This window comes from Plutella xylostella, chromosome 23 (assembly GCF_932276165.1).
Source record: "Plutella xylostella chromosome 23, ilPluXylo3.1, whole genome shotgun sequence".
NCBI classification, from domain to species: domain Eukaryota; kingdom Metazoa; phylum Arthropoda; class Insecta; order Lepidoptera; family Plutellidae; genus Plutella; species Plutella xylostella.
The window spans coordinates 6,186,664-6,208,068 of NC_064003.1; the positions used below are offsets into that span (position 1 = coordinate 6,186,664).

General features: G+C 40.2%; 2 protein-coding genes across 3 annotated transcripts in view; both read right to left on the bottom strand.

The window, feature by feature from the left end:
• Window positions 1–705: 705 nt before the first annotated feature.
• On the bottom strand, window positions 706–10,158 carry LOC105381989 (kelch-like protein 5). 2 transcript variants are annotated; one of them, XM_038113503.2, is made up of 11 exons: window positions 9,805–10,158; window positions 8,385–8,545; window positions 7,920–8,122; window positions 7,264–7,458; window positions 6,181–6,363; window positions 5,957–6,010; window positions 5,225–5,377; window positions 3,508–3,668; window positions 2,116–2,323; window positions 1,432–1,621; window positions 706–1,060 (listed from the first exon to the last, which is right to left on the bottom strand). In XM_038113503.2, the coding sequence occupies exons 1-11, from the start codon at window positions 10,029–10,031 to the stop codon at window positions 918–920; spliced, it is 1,878 nt and encodes a 625-aa protein (XP_037969431.2). In that variant the 5' UTR covers window positions 10,032–10,158; the 3' UTR covers window positions 706–917. The 2 variants fall into 2 exon arrangements, with proteins under 2 accessions (XP_037969431.2, XP_037969432.2); XM_038113504.2 differs by lacking the exon at window positions 5,957–6,010.
• A 4,525-nt stretch (window positions 10,159–14,683) lies between these two features.
• Window positions 14,684–21,405, bottom strand: part of LOC105382017 — a 68,921-nt gene continuing 62,199 nt past the window's right edge. The window contains exons 3-4 of the mRNA XM_038113487.2: window positions 17,206–17,366; window positions 14,684–16,824 (exon numbers count right to left, since the gene is read on the bottom strand). Of these exons, the coding sequence (XP_037969415.1) occupies window positions 16,765–16,824; window positions 17,206–17,366 (221 nt within the window). The 3' untranslated portion in view covers window positions 14,684–16,764. The remainder of the gene's footprint in view (window positions 16,825–17,205; window positions 17,367–21,405) is intronic.

Consider the following 21,405-nt stretch of genomic DNA (forward strand, 5'->3'; position numbering starts at 1 on the left):
AGATTAAAATCTATAAGTAAAAGTAATGAATATAAAAATATAATTATGTCTTATGCATGACCACTCAAGCCTCTTTCTAACTTAAGGGGAAAATTATTTGGATATTTTTATAGTATTTGAAGTACCTAATACGTTCTATTAATTTATCATATAACGTAAATTTAGTTAAGTATCAGGCTTTAATCCTTATTTATTTTCCTAATTTGTACCGACTACAATTTAGTCTGATTAATTCCAATTAGATAAGTACGGTGGCCTGCGCCTAAAAGTATACAGGCGGAGTTTTTAAAATAGCGATCCCTAATGATGAAGGGACCAGCTACATCTGTTATAAATCCGGGGACGTGATGTGTGTGATATGTGTAGCAGTGGTGTTTATGTGGATGTGCTTGAGCAGCATGTGAGCTTAAGATCGCTATTTTAAAAACTCCGCCTGTATACTTTTAGGCGCAGGCCACCGTACATAAACAGTAAGTAATTCTTCCGCGTTCCACTATAATATATAAAGAGTGGTGTTTCGACACACAACACATTCTAGCTAGAGGAATAATTGATTACGTATAAGTACACATATTTAACTACCTAAAGTAAGATACTATTTCTCTTGTATCAGTGGTTAGCTTAGTAACCGCTATGAGAAACCTACTCTGTCCACTATTGGCCAGCATTGCAGTAGCCATCATACCTACACTCTACTACAAGTAAAACTTCTTATTTTACTTTACTACTACTTTTGGGACACTTCACATACCTACCAAAAATATCTCAGAAGAACAAACCCGTCCGTTACGCTATCTATCATTAGATTCCTAACCCATTACAAGAGTGAGTTTTAGTGGACCCATTCTCTAGTCGTCATCATCATATTCCTCCATGGCTTGCGCGACTATGTAGGTCCACAACTGGTGGTTGATGTATCAGAAGACATTTCTTGGAGGTGGAATGGCAACCACGGCCGCGCCGGCCCTGCCTGCCCCCAGGGGAGATAACTTCTTCCAAGTGTTGGTTTCTGGGTCGTATATCTCCACGATGCAGAGGTATTGGACGCCGTCGTATCCACCTGGGGACAAAGGCGATGGTATAGGTTGGATGTTGGATAATAGAGATTAGGTGGAGATATTACACAGCATGGGTCGGCATTCAATCTACCGGTGACCTTAGGCAGGTAGGTAGCTAGTACACATTGGATAATGTAGGCGGAGACATAATGACAGGTAGGTGCCAGTATACAGATAATACCATTTAAATAAATAAATTATTATTACTGGATAATGAAGGCGGAAACTCTCCAATATTCCAAAATTTTCCGTATCATTACAAAGATCGCAGCGCCCCCTAGCGGTAATTATCACACAACTTATTAGATAAAAGGATACGCAGAAACTGTTTTCGCTTCCACCAATCACAAACCTACTACCATAACCCACTTACCAACAGCAACGATCCTGTCGCCCAACAAGCACGACCCTATAGCATCCCTGGCACAAGACAGCCGCGCCAGCAGTAGCCAGGAGTCGGTGGCCGGGTCGTACCGCTCGATGCACGCGAGGCGCCCGCCCGCCGCGTTGGCTGGCGCCTCGTGCCCGCCCAGCGCGTAGAGGTAGCCGCCCGCTGCGCATACCTGGGAGGAAGGACGTGTATCATTAATTATTAGTCTAAATCGTCAGTGCAGCAAGTATAAAACATTCTAAATGTACTATATAAATACTGCGGGTAAGAATATAGTATCATTTAGTTACCTAATTTACTGTAATTGCATCCATCATGTCACTTTTCTGACCTTGGTTGTGTATTCTAACTAAAGTTGAAAACAAAAGAAACAGTTCCACTCTCGATAGCTCAGAATATCGTAGCGTTCTACCACTGGCCAAGAAATCGTTGCCTCCCGCTCGCTACACAATACAATCAACACAGTGACTCACGCTAACACCCCCCCTCCGCCTAGTCATCGGAGCACACGGGGTCCAGTGGTTGGTAGCCGGGTCATAACACTCCACAGAGCGGAGACAGGCGCCGCCGTCCCGCCCGCCCGCCGCGTACAGCCGCCCAATCGCTTCACAATACAATCAACACAACAGTGACTCACACATTGACTTATATATTACTAGGACTCACGCTAACTCCCCCTCTCCGCCTAGTCATCGGAGCACACGGGGTCCAGTGGTTAGTAGCCGGGTCATAACACTCGACAGAGCGGAGACAGGCGCCGCCGTCCCGCCCGCCCGCCGCGTACAGCCGCCCGCCCAGCGCCGCCACGCCGCACGTGCTGCGCGCGCCCGCCATCGGCGCCACTAGCGTCCACGTGCGTGTGCATGCGTCCCATCTAGGGGGAGAGAATTAATAATAATACATTTTAATAATTAATTAATTTATTAGATTCGAAAAAAGAGTACATGTTAGTAAAACTAAGATCCCTAGCTCCCCCACTAGGATACCCTGTGTTAATAATAATAATATGTGGGGACATCTCACACACGGCCATCCAACACCCAAGACCCGAGAACAAATATCTGTCATTAAACAAATATCTGCCCAATCCGGGAATCGAACCCGGCACCTTCGGCATAGCAGTCAGGGTCACTAACCACTACACTATTCGGTCGTCTTGAATAGAATTGAAGGAAAGAGTTATTAGAACAAATTATAATATACATAATTTGTTTTATCATGGTGAGATTAGTGACCTCTAGAGGCCCTGGTTAATAAGAATCGCATTGGCGTTTGCGTAAAGCTGCGTACAGACCGGGCCAACGAACGCCAACGGTTATCCCAACGATGTATATTTATCATACATAATACAGGGCAGATTGCAGCAACGAAGGTCAAGGAAACCCGTTCGTTGGGCCGGTCTGTACGCAGCTTAAAACATATCGAATCCAGCCAGTTATAGTGCAGATAGTTATATGACAGAAGAAAACGCAAACACTTCCGATTTCGTAAATTATCGAAACTGACTCGAGACACTGGTAACCATTCAGTAGGCACAATAATTTACAGAACCACTAAGCTAAAGTCTCGGAACCCACCTCTCCACGGAGTTCAAGTAGATCCAGCCGTCGTGGCCGCCGACGGCGTAGATGGGCGAGTTGGGCGCGTCGCCCAGCACGGCCACGCCCAGCCCGTGCCAGTGCGTGTTCATGGGCGCCAGCGTGCGGCTACCCCGCTATCTTATGATGAACGATTAGGGTGAGGCCCCATTGGTGCATTGCGCTGCGTTGCGTCGCCCTTAAGCCCTAAGAGCGAGGCCCTATTAGTGCGTTGCGCTGCGTTGCGTTGCGTCGCCCCAAAGGTACGATCGTCCAAACGTCCCAAAAAATATATGGCAGTGACGACGCTGCGACGACGCAACGCACTAGTGGGGCCTCGCTCTAATTGCCTTTGAATTTATGTATATCGTGCTATCTTAGGGATGAATGCAGAAATTCCTTTCGCCACGATTATTGGCTACCATTTCATTTACAACGCTGCCATTTCATTTACAATTCCGCACAACAGCTCACAGCTCACCTCTCCACAGAGTTCAAGTAGATCCAGCCGTCGTGGCCGCCGACGGCGTAGATGGGCGAGTTGGGCGCGTCGCCCAGCACGGCCACGCCCAGCCCGTGCCGGTGCGTGTTCATGGGCGCCAGCGTGCTCCAGCTCAGCGAGGTCAGGTCGAAGCATTCCACCTGCGATGGAAGGCAGAGATTCAACATTAGTTACTACGTAAGTAAAGGGGAAAGATTAGTAGCAGGGTAGTTATATTGCTGGTAAAATTAGGCGTATCCTCTTAGCTTGTCGCTACTTTCCACGCGCTGCACTCCATGTTTATCATTATAACGCGTGCGGATTGTAATTGCGAGATAACTGATACACTCTTATTGTAAATCTATGTACGGTGGCCTGCGCCTAAAAGTATACAGGCGGAGTTTTTAAAATAGCGATCTCAAGCTCACATGCTGCTCAAGCACATCCACATAAACACCACTGCTACACACATCACACACAACACGTCCCCGGATTTATAACAGATGTAGCTGGTCCCTTCATCATCAGGGATCGCTATTTTAAAAACTCCGCCTGTATACTTTTAGGCGCAGGCCACCGTACGTACCAGGCCGCCATTTTCATACTGGTTTATATTATGTACATGAGTTATTTAGTTTCTTTAGTAGCACGCGTTATAAGTCTATTATTATGTAAAGCTAGCTATCAATATTATACATAGAATGTGCGGTCACCTGCTTTACAATATTTCTATGCCGCACTTACTCATAAGACAGGCGTTAATTTCAGCCATCATAAAACAGGCGTCAATCTAGTGCCATAGGTCACCGTATTCAACGTCTTCAACCCATCTCGGCCGCCCGCGACGACGAGCTTGTTCTGCATGACGGCGACGCCGAACTGCAGCCGGCGCGAGCCCATGCGCATGAAGGGCGCCCACGTGTCCGAGCGAGGCGAGGACATCTCCATGATACTATACTATACCAAGTTACTATAATGCATGCGGCTATAGATCAATAATGGCTAACCTACATAGTCCTAACATACTATAACGCTGCCATTTTCAGTATTGTTTCTTTTACGACACGCGTTATAGAAGCTGATAGTACATAGTCCTAACATACTATAACGCTGCCACTTTCAGTATTGTTTCTTTTACGACACGCGTTATAGAAGCCCAATGCTGATAGTTGATTACATACATCCAATGTGTTGTCACATGTTTCACGTCATTTACTCACGAAAACTACAAAAAGGTGCCAATATAATGCCATAAGTCACCGTATTGAGCGTCTTCAACCCGTCCCGTCCGCCCGCGACGACGAGCTTGTTCTGCATGACGGCGACGCCGAACTGCAGCCGGCGCGCGCCCATGCGCATGAAGGGAGCCCACGTGTCCGAGCGACGCGAGTACATCTCCATGATGCTATACCGACTTACTACAACGCAAGCGGATAAGAGAATATGAAAATGGCGAACCTACATAGTCCTAACATACTATAACGGTGCCATTTTGATTATTGTTTCTTTTTACGCATTCGTTCTTAAGCTGGCATCTGCACTATAACGCTGCCATTTTAAAATTGTTTCATTTTCCACACGCGTTATACAAACACCCTACAAAAAAGGAGCAAAAGTAATGCCATAAGTTACCATACTCAACGTCATCAGCCTGTTCCGTCTCTATTCATATTCACGAAAACTGAAAAAAAGGCGTCAACATAATGCCATAAGTCACCGTATTGAGCGTCTTCAACCCGTCCCGGCCGCCCGCGACGACGAGCTTGTTCTGCATGACGGCGACGCCGAACTGCAGCCGGCGCGCGCCCATGCGCATGAAGGGAGCCCACGTGTCCGAGCGCGGGTCGTACATCTCCATGTTGCTTGCGCCCTGGAAAATTTACGAGGAGATAAAGAAAGTGTCAACCTTTAACCGTTAAGGGTTACACAAAACGCGACGTCTCGCTCTCAGTCTGCTATGGAACACCGGCGTGTGGGAAGCAATGCGAATTCGCAGTTATGTTGTGGGAGCCCTAACTGGTAGAAAAGTTAAAATATTTCATTGGTTTTGGAGCTTAAGTTAAAAGGTCAAAATTTGGTGGCTATTATGTTGCCGCCACCAGACATAGGTTTATTAGAGCATGGCTACGTAATTTTTTTGTTGGTTTTCGTCGATAAGGTTCAAAATTATGTGGTTTCCATATTCCCATCGGTTTACAGGGTTCATCAAAACATAGCGTGAGTTTGTTTATGTTTGGGAGACATCAGTGTCAACACTGTATTCTGAATTCTGAACAAACCAAAATTATAAGCCATAACAATAAAAACACAATCTTGAATATGGGATTTAGCTGAATAGTGATGAGAGAGTTTAGATTAGATGAAGGGCTGTGGTAAGACATAATGATCAGTGTCACTTTAATAAAAGTTATGGTATTATGAAAAAAACTTACACAGCAAGGATATTTACCTTGTTGTATCCATTTTGAGAATTCGGGATGTTGATTCCGTGGCCACTGCATAACTGCAGAAATTTGTATAAAATAACGTAAAAGAAAACAAAATAAAAAGTTTTTGATGTTTATAAAGTTTGCAGTTGCCTAGCATACATATACATATTTGGATACAGTGCAAGCAAACAGCAACCTTATAAACCTCAAAATGCGGATACAACATAAATGATCGCATAAATACCTTATAGCCATCCATGCCTCCTATGGCGAGTAATCGACCAATGGTAGAGGTTCGCGGTCGCGTCCTATTGGACGAGAGGTTGAGTCTTCTGTCCGGGAGCAGATGCCATTTGACGGCCTCCATGATGAGAGGTTGGCATTCCGCCACGTTGCCACACGCCACTTCCACTTTGTCTATCAGATACTGTGAACAAATATGTATTTCAGTATATTTATAACTGCAAAATATTATTGATAGCTGGAATATACCTACAGAGTGTTGCGATGGGTGTAAGTATGTATTGTATGTATGTATTGTATAGTAAGCTAGTAGATTACTCTTGGCAACATGTATTTCTAAGTATAGCTACTAGACTTACAAAGTGTCTCGCACGCTCCAGATCACTCGGCCTAGATAGCGTGAGAAAATTAATATGATATGGTTCAATATCGTAACACTCACGCCATGTGCCAACAATGTACTTCCGTTGAGGTTCTAATAGGAGATGGGGCCTACTGTCACCATTATTCTAACACATCCAAGGCCCAAGAATAGATTATTGGTTGTGGTAATCGTAGTACCATTCGGATGATTCCAATAAACGTAGTCACTCAACCACAGAAGCGAGCAGCAATAGTAATTTAATAAACATGTGGCAATTTATTGCTAACTAGAGTGGATCAAAATTCAGTCCCAATGCAGCCTTGCAATATCTGGATGCACCCATAATTATTAAACAAAATGAATTCCCTCGTACCCCAAAGATTTTCAAGACTTAATTTTGTCTTAAAACTTACAAAAACTCGTGCGCTGGGTCATCTTCATATGTGCTGTTTCTGACATTCGTAGGGAAGTCCGTAAGATGTCCAGATATTGGGTGCCATCTTAGGGGTTGTCAACTGCCGCGCGCAATTATTCATCGAGTATTCCTAATTAAACCATCAAAGCTGGACCAACAAATGAACAAACCTCAGAAGTGAGCAGCGGCAGTTTCATAAGCTTCCGCCCATCCATCATGTAAGCGATGGGTTTTCTACTGCAGCGCGCCCTATTAAACCCTCAAAGGTAGTCCTAATTAAAGTACAAAAAAAAACAAAATCAAACCTCAGAAGTAAGCAGCGGCAGTTTGATAAGCTTCAACAGCTGCGGCAGCTGTGTCTCCCGCGAAGGCTCGTGCTGCACCCACGCCATGAGGCTCTCGAACACGTTCTCCTCGCTGTTCACGTTCAGCTCGTCCGACTTGAACAGGCTGGCCAGCTGTTCGGAGCGCAGGGAGAGGAACTCTTGGTGCTTCACTACCTGTGGATAGATTGACCGGTTTTAGGGTTGCTACACGGGTATGAGTCCCAGGAGGGTCACTCTCTAAATCGACGAACGAACGAACAAGAATTGTCACGCAATCAGCACGCTTAGTACAACGAGATAGAGCCGTGGTTCGCACAGGGCTCCGAAACTTCGGAACAACAAATATGCAGCAATAACCACGACTCTTATCTCGTTGAATTAGGGATTGCATGACAGCTCTTGTTAGTTCGTTCATTTGATTTTCGGTACAGTATTAAAATGGATTCGTTGCCGGCCTCAGTCTACCCGATATAAAAGTTACATACATAATACAGCATTATTGCATTTATTGAAAGATCAATTAACCAAATTGTAAATTGAAGAACCAAATTAAAAATAATATTAAACAAACTATAATAGAAAGAAAGAAAGAAAGAAAGAAAGAAACATTTATTTTTAATAGGCAAAACAATAACCTGCATAAAATGTTGGTACGTGTATTCCAAAGCTTGTTTGTGTAAAGCCAAGCAGCCCTGTTGCTCTGCAAACAGCGCAATGCCGAGACAGTTGCACGGGTCCAGCTGTTTCTTGAGGAAAGCGCAGCAAGCGTTGGTCACCGTGTTCAGTTGTAGCAAGCTGGCAGTCGACAGCAGGACCTCCACTGACTCTTCCCTTAGCTCTGCAAATTAAAGTGTGGCTGGCTACAGAACTAATAAATGTTTGTATGGTTGAAAATACACTGGGATGCAAAGATCAGTACAACATTTTTGCATTTCCTTTTTCTTTTAACATAGTGGTTTTTATGACTTGGTACAGTAAATCAGTTTTTCAGAACAAATATGGATTTTCAAAAAAATAGAACAGAACAGATGCTGCCCAGAATGTTGACTTGAGTCTCCTACTCTTTGCTTAGTGTGTAGTGTAGTAGTTTGTGTAGCTACCTATATTGCCGGTGTAGCAGTAGTGTATGAGTGCCTGCAGTGCCTGCGGGTCCACGCGCTCCAGTGTGATCTCCGGCAGCTCGGCCTCGCGGAGTGCACCCGTGAACATGGCCGCAAAGTACTCACTGCATGATGCCAGCACTACCTTGTGTGCGGGTATTCTACAAATAGAAATTAATTATTAAGGTAACATAATGCTAGTTATATTAATTTCGATAATATATGTTGTATTTGATTGATAGAGCATCTTAACACATTGATGGACACTAGATTAACGGTGAAATTCATAAAAACGCACAACATTTTTGTATGGGAGTTGAGTGTTGATCTGCTGGTGCACATGCCGGCACACTGCCTAGGCGCAGTAAAGAAAACACGACGTCAATGACCGTTGTGTGCGTGTGAGTTCACACTTTTTTCTGTATGAAAACTTATTGCTGTGTGAAAAAAAGGTACTCTGGGTGCACATATAACTTTGAAATCCTTCCAAATAAAGCACAACAAGATGGTCTTCATACAAACTCTAGGTAAAACAGGACTGCATTGACCGTTGTTGAAATAATTAGAAAAAGAGCGGGGACTGCATTCGACGTTGTGATTTTTTTCTAAAAGTGTGGTGGACGTCAAATGCAGTCAGTGTCCGTCAGTGGGAAGGTAGTGAAGTTTGCAGGTGTATTGCAAACCTACATTTTTGGGCAACCTTTGATTTTCTCTGAATCTCTGTAATGTCTAATATCAATAATATTCCAAAGTACTATTCTAAAGAATGTATCTATAAGGTGCCATGGTTACACTATGCTAAACCTGCAAAGTGATAAGTACTGTAAAAGAGGATTTTCTCTCATATTTTTTAAACCAATTCAGTTTAGTAGATCCAGAAATTATCATTACAACTTCATAAATATTAAGTAGGTACCTCTTTAAAGTAACTATCCAAAAGGATATAGCCAAAACATGCTAAAGAGTAACCCAGTAATATGGAACATATAAAAAATATGAATCTAATAGTAGCATAAATCCTAAAGAAGATTGGATTGTGGTACAAAAGAGAAAGCAGTAACAAAATGTTGAACATTAAAATAGTCATTGTCTGCAATTCCTGGAGAGTTCCCCTTTACAGTGATATGACTCATAAACTAAACAAACAAAACAAGTAAAGCTATGTATCTTTGTTGATAAAAATAACATCTATCCCGAATGCTACACAAAGCAAGCAAATCACACATCTAAGCTATAGTCACAGTTCATTAGAGAAAGGAATGCATTCTAACACAAACAGAACTAGTAGCTTTAATTCATGAGCATTGGGAACGAGGCCGTGTTGTCGGCGGAGCGGCAATTATTGTAATACGACCTATTCGGAGAAAGGAACACTGACGTTTCTTTGTGTTAGAAAAATGCATGTAAATAGTGGACTCACCTGCAGCCGCCAGCTATCAGCACAATGTCGCAAAGCTTTTGGGACTGATAGTAGCTGCAAACATTCTTCAACGTGTTTTCAGCGTGCCCTTTATCAGTAAACTCATCTTGGCTCGCAGCACTTGCGAGACTTAATTGACTCAGCTCTCTCGGCAAACCCTCGTCGATTGAGTTGTTGGAAATATTGTCTTTAAACCCATCAGGCTTCTGAGATTCACTAGCTGCCATGATGATTGTAAATATTTAACCAGACATTAATACAACTCAAAAGTAATTAAATATTCACACAAAGGCTTGTGAAACAAAGCCAGAAGCCACACAAGTTCGCAACACTCAACTCAAACGCAAACAAAACAAAAATTATGGCCAATGACAGGACTTGACAGGAGTTGCTGTTCTGTCAATGTCAAAACTGCAATTTGACATGATGAATGAATGAGGGCCCGTTCATTAGGGGACAACGTTGGCCAGATTTACATTATCACAGCACCTCAGAATAATATCGCACTCGCGTTTCTTTCTACACCGATTTACAAAAAGTGGTTGGTTGGTTTTCATAATAAATTCACTTATTGGTTGGTTTTGGTATTGATAGTACTACTATACTACTAGGTACCTAGGTACTATGATGAGTTTCTATCTAAATCTAGGGATCCCACCCGTCTGTTTGCCGTGAAGTTTGCGGATATATTTGTCCCTATTATTAGAGATTAAGGGTGGCTTGCGCAACCAAGTTAATCAAAATTAAATAGTTTTTCTCTTTTTAGATTTAATTTTGATTAACTTTGTTGTGCAAGCCACCATAAGAAACATGTTTCACCTTACCTCATTAGAGAACCTCTCTAATGAGAGACTTTACAGTTGTGAAAAGTCATGTGACCAAAAAGTTTCCACAAAGAAGCAAAATTTTTCTACCGAATTTTAAAAAGTCTTATAACACTAGTTGTTCAGAATGACCTCTTGAGTCTTGGTCCCCCTTTTTGGAACATTCTGTATGCTAATCGACAACCACAAGGCAAGCACAAGTGCTTATGACACGAATGTTTGGGCCTTGGGCGGGATTCGAACTTGCGCGCGGCAAGGGCGTACCCAGGATTTCAGCTAGGGGGGGGCAGCTCATACCTATTTCGAGATGATGGTCGGTTGGGTATAATGAAACAAAAAATCATGAAAATTTAATTTTAACTATCAAAAACAAAATATTAATTTAACACTAACTAATTTATTTTGTAATAGTATTAAATTTTATACTTATTTAGTTAATATTAACTAGTTTCGCGGGAGCTTCAAAATATACTGCGTAGGTAACAGTAAACCGCATAACAGTAAACCTACTATACTTAACAAATGTTGTACAATATTTAATTATAACGTAAACGCAGGTATTACCGCCATCCTTAAGCAATTTTTTGACTTTAAAGATCGAAAACAAGGGTTTTGATTGATAATTATAAATATTAATATACCTACCTATTTTTGTATACGATATACAGTGTGTTGTTTTTCGGACCCGACAAACTTTAAGGGTGGATTCTACGAGTAATTTCATCGAGAAAACCCCCATATATGTGGGGTAAAATCTCAATATTCTAGAAATGGCGGCCATTTTAAAGTAAAGATATTTTAAAGTTGACTGCGATTTCACTTTTGTGCTTTATCAAACTAACCAACTTTACTATCAATCTTTGAAAGAATGTCAATGGATTTGTTATTTTGACAAGATACAAAAGTGGTATCTATCCACTAACTTCCGAACTAGTACATATTTCGATTCGAAATAAAAAGCTATATTTGTATGCAAACGTGATTGATATCGCTATTGCTGCTTTTAAATTTTCTTATATGTAGGTAGGCTATATTATATGAATAAAGGTGTATTCGGCGTGGATCTACTAGATTTACCAACCAAATAGATTAAATACCCCTGAAAGCTGTTCGTCATCGCCTATAGCAGTCCACTAATGGACATAGGCCTCTCGTAAAGCACGCCACTGGATGCGATCTATAGCTTTCCACGACAATCGCAATAAAAGCCTTGGCCTATAAGCGGGTGCTCCTAGCTAGCAGACATCTATAGAAGATTATACACACTATTACACTAGGTATACATATACGTAAATAACTAAACAACTGAAAAAAACATACTTCTAAAAGTGCTAGGTTTTGTTCGTCATCAACTTTTTAGAAACTCCTAAACTTATACTATAATATCTAGGTACTTAGAATCCAGAAATTAATTTAATTTCCGCTACAAACGCCTGTTTTGGGTTTTTTGCTATTTACTTCTAGACCCATCACCAAATAAATTACCTACATAACTTTTTTCAACGCAACAGTAACATTTCTCTTTCTAAGCTCTTTAACACAAAAAAGTAGCAGATCTGCAAGTGACTGGCAGAAAATGCTTTCAGCATTAAGTCCACACTTTGTACCTACTTTACCTACAATAAAGAGTTAAATAATAAAATACACCCACTTCTATTTGCTAGCCATATGCAGACGTGGGCGTTAAATGTTATCTTGATCATTAAAGTAAATAACATGCAAAATGCATGTTCACTCGATTAAAAACTTGAATTGCTACGTAAATGTGCGGAATCACTACGAGATTGCTACGAAGTCTCGTAGCGCTACGAGATTTCGTAGCAATCCTTTAGTCGTTAATTTACCACATTAGTGTTCCGTTTGAATACGAAATGTTGTGCTTCTAATTTAAGTATTTGTGGTGCACTGCTACATTATGTTATGTTATTTACTTTAGAAAAGTCTAAGTAATTTACCATTTGTTAATTTAGAACATTTAAGGTAAACCGGTTGTAATGAATGATGATTCAATTTACCTTCCTTTTGCGACTCGTTAGAAGGTGTCCCAATTTAGTCATTTACACGATAAAAGTTAATTTGTATTGAAATGAAACATCTCTTTCATCTGGCTGAGGCATTTATTAACATTTATTTTTGTTTTTATTTTTTTATCTTAATACAACATACATAGTAATTAACAATACATAATAAATAGTCCAAAAGTATATTACGCCTACAAAATAGCGTAGTCGTTATAAGATTATCGCCATATGAGTTGCTAACACATATTCTGCGGAATGCCAAGGCAACTCATGTGTGGCCAGGGGGCCGTGGGAGGCCCTCGGGAGGGCTCCACTGCTTCCCGCGTGTGGATGTGAGGTGGAGGTGAGGATGAGAGGGTGCTGGAGCCCCCGCGGAGGGCGTCCCACGTCCCGCGTCCACGCGTCAGGCGCTGACGCCGCGGCGGCTGCGGCCGGGCCGGGCCCGGGTGACGTCACCTCGCCACGTGGCGTGTGATGACGTCAGCGGCCGCCGCGCGTCCCGGATGCTACTCTGTCAAGGTGCACGTTGAAGTGTCTCTCATATGTGCGGCAAGAAGTATTTCGTCTTTTGGCAAACTCAACAATATGAGAAAATATAAATCTCTATCTAGTGGTAATCAAATAGAAATATGTATCTACAAAAATAGTTGCATTTTCAAATAATATCGTGATGGAAATGAGAAGGAGTTGTAGTTCAACGCACATTGGACAGGAGATCTGAAGGCTGGCGCAGACAAAATGATCATAATTTAATTGACCAAATAAAGTGTTACTTATTTGGTGTTATGTTAACTACAAGTGGTGATCTAAAAATATGTTATTCAACATCTTTGAAGGATAGTCCTTCGTTTGAGCGCACAGAATATGTATGTTTTTTGTTTATCTTGCGGGTAATTTGAACTGGCTTCGGAAGATTTGAGTGAGCGTTTCCGTTTCTCACAGAAGGTACAATTGTTGACAATCTCAAAACGTTCACGACGTATAAAAGACTAGAAACATTTATATCAATGTGTACCTTTAGTATACTCAATACATGTATAGAAAAATTGTGCTCGCAGGTGTGCTTACATACATTATATAAACTACACAATACATAGTGTGAGGTGGTGCCGTGAGGTAAAGTAGGGCGGGACAGCCGCCCCCACTAACTAATACTTTACATTACGTTTACACACATTAGCAACTCCATAGTGTCCTTAGTGTGTCTCGCCCTTTATGACATATACAACCATAAACCGGAATTAAATGAGTATTAAATATTATATGAGCCCATGTGTTGGAGTCGGTGGCCGCGCGGGCGCAGCGCTCGCCGGCAACACACGGGGCTTACAAACAGTGGACAACAATAAATAGCGTTTCATTTATCCTAAATACACACATATATCGATAAAATTGACCAAAATTGCTAAATGTTTCCAACATAAGAGGATTATGTATAATATAATACTATAATCGATCTAGTGCGTTATAGTCTACGAAATGAAGAGATGTTTGCGGTAACTGAGGAGGCGGATCTAGACTAGAGAAAACATTGACACAAACGTGACCAAACTCCCTTCCCTTGGGTAAATGCTCTTGGAATGATGTCTCGCGACTGACTGCGTCTCGCACAGAGCACGGTGCCCTCTTTCTCGACTTTACTCGTTAAAGAATCACATGGAACGGTACACAGCCCACTCGCGAGATCATGATTTGCACCTTATCCTATAGTATTTAAAATATCACAATAAATTGCTGTGCACGTACAGAACAGGCAAATTTTGAGTGCAATTACATTAATATATAATTTAATATTTTCAATCTAATAAAAATATTTACAACTAGTAAATCATATAATAAACATGGATTTAAAATACAATCATGATGAACGCGGTGTTGCTATTAAATTCAGAAATAAAAAATAAGGTTGTAAACAAATATGAGTAATCATAAAATATATGTTTTTTTAAATAACTGGCGTTACTATGTTTTTTATTTATTCATTAGAATTAATTGAAATAGAAAATTTAGAAATTTTAAAAATGTTTTTGTTTCATTGTGTTTTTATTTTTCAAATGAGTCATAATTTCATCAATCAATCATCAAAGTAATTTTCCTGTGATGGTACCGTCATTTGAGATAGTAAAATTTAGGTTTATATGATTATCCGGGCGATGATACGTTTTCAAAGGAGTGTCGTCAAAGCAAATATTAATAAGAATGTACCCTAAATACCATAGAGTCTGGTGGCTCAAGAACAATGTTCTAACAGACCACTGCGGTATTTAGCTAATGTGACGACTATTCTTTTGTCTATAAAACTAATCACTTTATACAGAACAATCGACAAATCTACTTTTTTAATATTTTGCATTGACGTTGCCTCGTTGACCCTATGAAAACTTATCATTCCATCACTTAAACTTGCATCCGCTAATAAATAATAAAAAATTTTAAGCATTAATTCTAAACAATACTACTTTAGACCTACAATAGATTATCATAATAATGTCATAAATATTAGTTTTGATAAATAAGTAATGAATATGTTGCAATAATTTCTTGACACTATTGCTCTACCAACATTTTTTTATGTAAGTAATTAAATATATTTTGAATTTTTACCTATATCTAAAGTAATTATAATTAATAACGTAAATGCTGCCCAATTATGACGGCTATCTAACCAACTGTTCATATAATTAACATTCAATTATCTTATAGGTACTTTAATTTTTATTTAAGTAATTATTAAAATCTATAATGAGTATTTCTAATGAGTAATTTATATTTTCCATCTTTTCAAGTCTAATTACTTCACTCATAAATATTTTCCTTCTGTTTCCCACTCACTTATATTAAGATTTTTAAATATATTTAAGACATAAGTATTTTAATAATTAACCTTATGCGGATGACAACAATAAGTGATGTATACAACTATCGATTCTTCGAGAATTCCTGGAATTATTTAAAGTTATGCAAATTGAATGGTACCTACGTGACAGTATGGTTCTAAAGGCTATTCTAGTGTGTATTTGTGACAGTACACTTTTGCACTGCGAGTCCTACCTATGGCTGGTAAATGATCCAGTAAAATGTTGTATTTGTTAAATCTCAAAATTTTCTATTTCAATTATCATAATATCAATTTAAATCCACAATATTGTTTATTACTTAGGTATATCAAATACTTTGGTATTTTATTTCCGGTATAACGAAAACAATAACAGTCAATAGCAACACCAACAGTAAATAACTCTAAACTTATAATAAAAATACTTTTATAAACTTTTGCTAACAGTAGATCATTTATGAGATAACAATAATAACTATTTCTGTACAAAATATCTACGGAATTCAATGAAAATAACCGTTATTAATTTCATTACTTACACATAATAGCTGCCTAAATTTGAGGTGAACATCATAATAATAATCATATTGAAATATTCAATACTTCATAGATATAAGCGTATTTTTATAAATATATCTGAGATTTAAGAAACAATAATATTAATAAATGTTTAGAGTAACGGTAACTTACGGAACATAATCTCCGCGGCTGTTCTAACTAAATAATAGGCCGAATATTAGGTACAAAATAACACATACCGCTATGTACATACTTCGTAGAGTTAATAAACAATGGCTTACAACCCATAATACAATTAACTAATTACGAATGGAATGTTAAATAAATTCATAAATAAATAATTGATGTTCGTCAAACGAAGATTCATAATCCTAAAATATGTATGTATAATATACGCTACAGACTAACAATGTTGACTACCAGTCTCACATTTTAGTTTAATAAGTGCTAGAAGGTATGAAATATTGTAAACGAAACCATCTGCGGAGGTGAACGGGGACGAGACCGCGTCATTCCTCGATCGAGCGGCGCGCGCGCACTGCTACCGTGCATCTTACACTACACTTTAAGTGGTCATGTCTTTAGCATCGAATGCACCACTACTTGATATGTTTCATTGTGTTCACCCGCATCGAATATTGCCTTGCGATCGAGATTTGACTTGTGGATAGAGTTCGTTTGCACTCGGGGGCCCGCGATGTGTGTGGGGGCCTCAGGTGGGACGTGGATGGTGGGGCGAGGGGGGCGGGGGGCGGGGGGCCTAGCGGCCGCGGGCCCACCGCAGCAGAGCGTCCGCCAACACGTCCAGGTGCGCCTTCGTCTGGAAACAACATGGCAGAAGGTGAGATATGGTAAGCCATAGGCAAAGGCATCTTACGAGTACAACGTTTGTCTGTTTGAATTTTATCTAGAGTTTCATCTATGTTGTTAGCCTACCATAAAAGAAAGTCGCTAACGGATAATGATGATGAATGTTTGAGGTTGTGTTACATAACGAATGAAAGTATTGGTAAGGCCATACGGAATTAACATGCCTCTTTTTTCACTTCCAAAGTGTAAAACTTTAGGTAGGTAAATGTTGGTATTGGAATAGACATAGCTTTAACTCTTGGAACGTCTGATTTCCCAGCATATACGCGGTGTAAGCTTGGTAATCATGGTTATTTATCTAGATAAATAGATAGCTGAACAGTAAACTCACCGTTTTATAGAACATGCAGGCTTGCCGGTCCTCGTCCTCTCCGTTGGGACAGTCGATGAACCCGTCGCACAGCACGTGGTCGTCGATGCAGCGGTAGCGGCCCTGGCGGTCTGGCGTCGGGCACGCGAACCGCTCCATGCCGTCAGCAGCCGGCGGACACTCTGCAACCAATCAGAAACAAGGTTGAGGTTTGCGCGACCAATGGGGAGTAGGCTTGGAGTTTGGGACACCAATGGAGATCGAAGGCTGGGCGGTCTAGCGGTTAGTACCTTAACTGAAGTGCTAAAGTCTAACCGGGGCAGATTTATACTGTAAGTTTTCGGGTCTAGGACGTGCATGTCTTTGTTGCTTAACAAAATAGAAAAACATACAAAAAATACGTATAAACTAGGAACATTGAACAATAGGCGGCTTTATCGCTAAGAGGGCAAACTTGAATAGAACAAAAAGCTCACCTCACCTCCATAACATTACAGACTATAAAGAATACTGGAGAAAGACTGAAATACAGCTTTGCCTACCCGCAGTAGTACAAGGTGTGAGTTTTTGAATATACATAATGTATGAATATAATAATATACGTATGGTTTTATATAGTTGTATACAAAAATAAGGCTCTCTCCGGATTAGAGGCACATTATTTATATTTATTGCCAATATTTGCCGAAATCCCATCTTCTCGCAAATACAGATAAGAAGATTGACACTTTTCGACAAGAGTGGATCATGTCGTCTTAGCAATATTGCAAACACAACGAAGACAAAAGTAAATATTATAGCAAGTGTTGTTTTCGCAAAGAAAATTCGTTTATTTTTGTAGGTATTCTTTGATTTATTTTTCTACTCATTCGAGCAATTTATTTATTTATTTTAATACGTACACAGAACAGGCTCAAGATATTTATTTACCGACTAATTTTATGGATTGTGATTTTTTTTATCAGTAAAATGTGTAATTTATTCAATTGCTACGGACTACTACGAAATCACTATGGTAGATGTAAGAATTGCTACGAATGCTACGCAACTTAAACTGCTACGTATTACTTTCAGTAATATTTTGTTTCGGAGGGATCTTTTGTTTTATTCATTATTATTAAATTGCACGAAAACATTTATTAACGCCTTATTTCTAATATAATTATCTACTTGTTAACTTAAGCTATTGCGGGTAAGTCATAAGGGTACGGTCAAGTGCAGAGAAACCTGATCCTCCTCTCATAGTAACAATGCTTCTGTGAGGGGTCAGGTTTCTCTGCACCTTACTGTACTATTGATGGATCAATTTATAAGGTATTATATAAGTAAATCTCTCTGGCTAAAAGTGGGTGCAACAATGCACCTCTGCCTACCCCGTAAGGGAGTACGTTAGTACAAGGCGTGAGTGCGTGTTTTTTTTTTAACTAAGCTATAGCTAGTATTTGTGACCGACTAAATGCTATAAATTACATTGGTTGTATTATTGCCCCTAATTGTTCATTCACAATAGACTTATATATAAATATAATATTCCGAGGTCAAGTACCCAGACTGGTTATATAAATAGCATATAATTATATACGTGAACCAAATACTGATATCCCTGTAGATAATTTTATAAATAGACAGACAGTAACGATTCACAAAGTAGGCTCTATCCACGGGCGAGCCCGGCCCCAAGTGTGTCAAGATAACACAAGTGGTCAACCCTGGCCTTTCATCTGAAAGAAACATGCTTTTTAGGGTTCCGTAGCCAAAATGGCAAAAACGGAACCCTTATAGTTTCGTCATGTCCGTCTGTCCGTCTGTCCGTCTGTCCGTCTGTCCGTCTGTCACAGCCGATTTACTCGGAAACTATAAGTACTACAGTGATGAAATTTGATGGGAATATGTGTTGTATGAACCGCTACAAAAATATGACACTAAATAGTAAAAAAAAAAATTGGGGGTGGGGCCCCCCATACATGTAAATGAGGGATGAAATTTTTTTTTTCGATGTACGGTGGCCTGCGCCTAAAAGTATACAGGCGGAGTTTTTAAAATAGCGATCTCAAGCTCACATGCTGCTCAAGCATATCCACATAAACACCACTGCTACACACATCACACACAACACGCCCCCGGATTTATAACAGATGTAGCTGGTCCCTTCATCATCAGGGATCGCTATTTTAAAAACTCCGCCTGTATACTTTTAGGCGCAGGCCACCGTACATACCCGTGTGGGGTATCAATGGAAAGGTCTTTTAAAATGATATAAAGTTTTCTAAAAAACATTTTTCTTAAAGTGAACGGTTTTTGAGATATCAGCTCTCAAAGTCGTAAAAAGTATGTCCCCCCCCCTCTATTTTTATAACTACGGGGTATAAAATTCTAAAAAAAATTGAGGTGATGCATGCTAATTAACTCTTTCAACGATTTTTGGTTTGATCAAAGTATCTCTTATATGTAGTTTTTGAGATAGGTTGATTTAATTGCTGCTACGGAACCCTTTGTGCGCGAGCCCGACTCGCACTTGGCCGGTTTTTTATATTTAAACTCATTATTATATTTTCACCTTTACCTATATTCTATTCTATTCATATTCACTTATTACGTCATACTAATACTGGTGAAGTAGTCAGCAGTTTAGAATCCCTGGATTATAAACTGCTGACGACTTCTAAACTGTATTATAACTTCATTCTATTTACCTAATAATTGAACCCTCGTATAATCACTGTAGGTACACAATGGGGAGGTGAGTGTGGCCCGAAGGGTTTCAGTTGTGAACGTCTAGCAACAAACGAAGGAACCAACTCAAAGTGATCATTCATTTGTTATTCGCTCTCGTGAATGGCTGTGATACTCTCAAGAGGCCGCTTTTCCAATTTCAATGAAACCTCCAGGGTAAATAATCCACTTTATTATCCGGCGCAGGACGATAAGATAATGTACTTCACAAGTAAGAAACAATAATATACGCACATGAATTTCTTACGAAAATATTTTTCATATCTATTGAATAGCAAAAAGTGTGAGTTAGGTGGGGTAAAATGAATTCCGTAGCACCTTGAAATACCTAGCTGACATTCTTAAAGGTAGAAAAAGGTAAAAGGTCAAAATTAGACCCTTCAAAGAATACCTGGCTTACTCATCTTGTTACTATTAGATGTCAGCCAACCCAAGCTTTAACAGGGCAAAGGGTAACGCTCATGTAAATAAACAAATTTAAAGGTTGTTTTTGACGGTGATTATTTACACAGGACGAGAAGGTCCTCGATGGTGATGAGCGATCACCTCGCGTCCTCTGAAGTGTTAATTTTAACTTTAGCCGTCGACTGTTGACAGAGCGTCACGAAGGGTCAAAGGGTAATGAGCCGTGTCAACAAACACGCGGCGATCGATCGACGAAACTAAATATGATTACAGCCCCGCCGCGTGGCGAACGCGCTCGCAATGATGGAACTGGAGTACTTATCTTATCTGCAGATATGCACGTTGTGCAGCGTGAGCCAGATGTTATTACAATATCATGTTCGTTATCTAGTTTGCATTGAGTTTGCCCGCAATTCGTTTTGAGCGCGGAGCCGATAGCGCATACAAAGTTTGCCCATACAATGAACGGCTGACGTCATAGGGCGCTACGTCAGCACAGTAAATTGGCGTAAACATAATTCTCGGAATCTGACCCGTAAAATATTTTTCAACCCTAATACTCATTAAGGTGCGCCGTTCAAAATGGTCAAGTTTTAATGGCGCACTATATCCTAATGAAGATTAACAGTGTAATATTTCCGTAAGTTGTAGAACTTTCAGGGAGTATGTGAGGTGTTTGTAACTTGTTGCTAAAGGTGAGTAAGGAAGTGTATACCTATACAATCTCTATATATACGTTTATCATTTATTATCATTAGAGTTAGAGTGGCTGCGGAACCATGGGATGCCATCTCGCATGGCCACTTGATAGACTCGCGGACGAGTAGAGGACGCCTAGTAACGCAGCCGCTCGGCCACTTTGTCGTAGCGTCTATTTTTAGCCACCGGGGAAAGTGAGCCGACGTGAGCCGACTGCGTCCCTCTCCCTCTATTCACTTCTGTGCGACTCGACGACGGCTTGTGCATTTCTGAGTAGATTTTACCTATTCATAGATACGCGGCCATTCCTGCGCCCGTTAACAAATATCTTATGGCCACGCGTCCTATCCTATCTCTACGCCAAGTAAATATTGTTTTGCATTC

Excerpts from the sequence above, each read along its gene's own strand:
- LOC105381989 (XM_038113503.2), bottom strand. The coding sequence starts at position 10,031 with ATGGCAGCTAGTGAATCTCAGAAGCCTGATGGGTTTAAAGACAATATT. Across the intron at positions 6,364-7,263 it reads TGCCGCTGCTTACTTCTGAG|TATCTGATAGACAAAGTGGA; the intron begins GTTTGATTTTGT and ends ATTTGTTCACAG. Across the intron at positions 1,061-1,431 it reads CGACAGGATCGTTGCTGTTG|GTGGATACGACGGCGTCCAA; the intron begins GTAAGTGGGTTA and ends CTTTGTCCCCAG.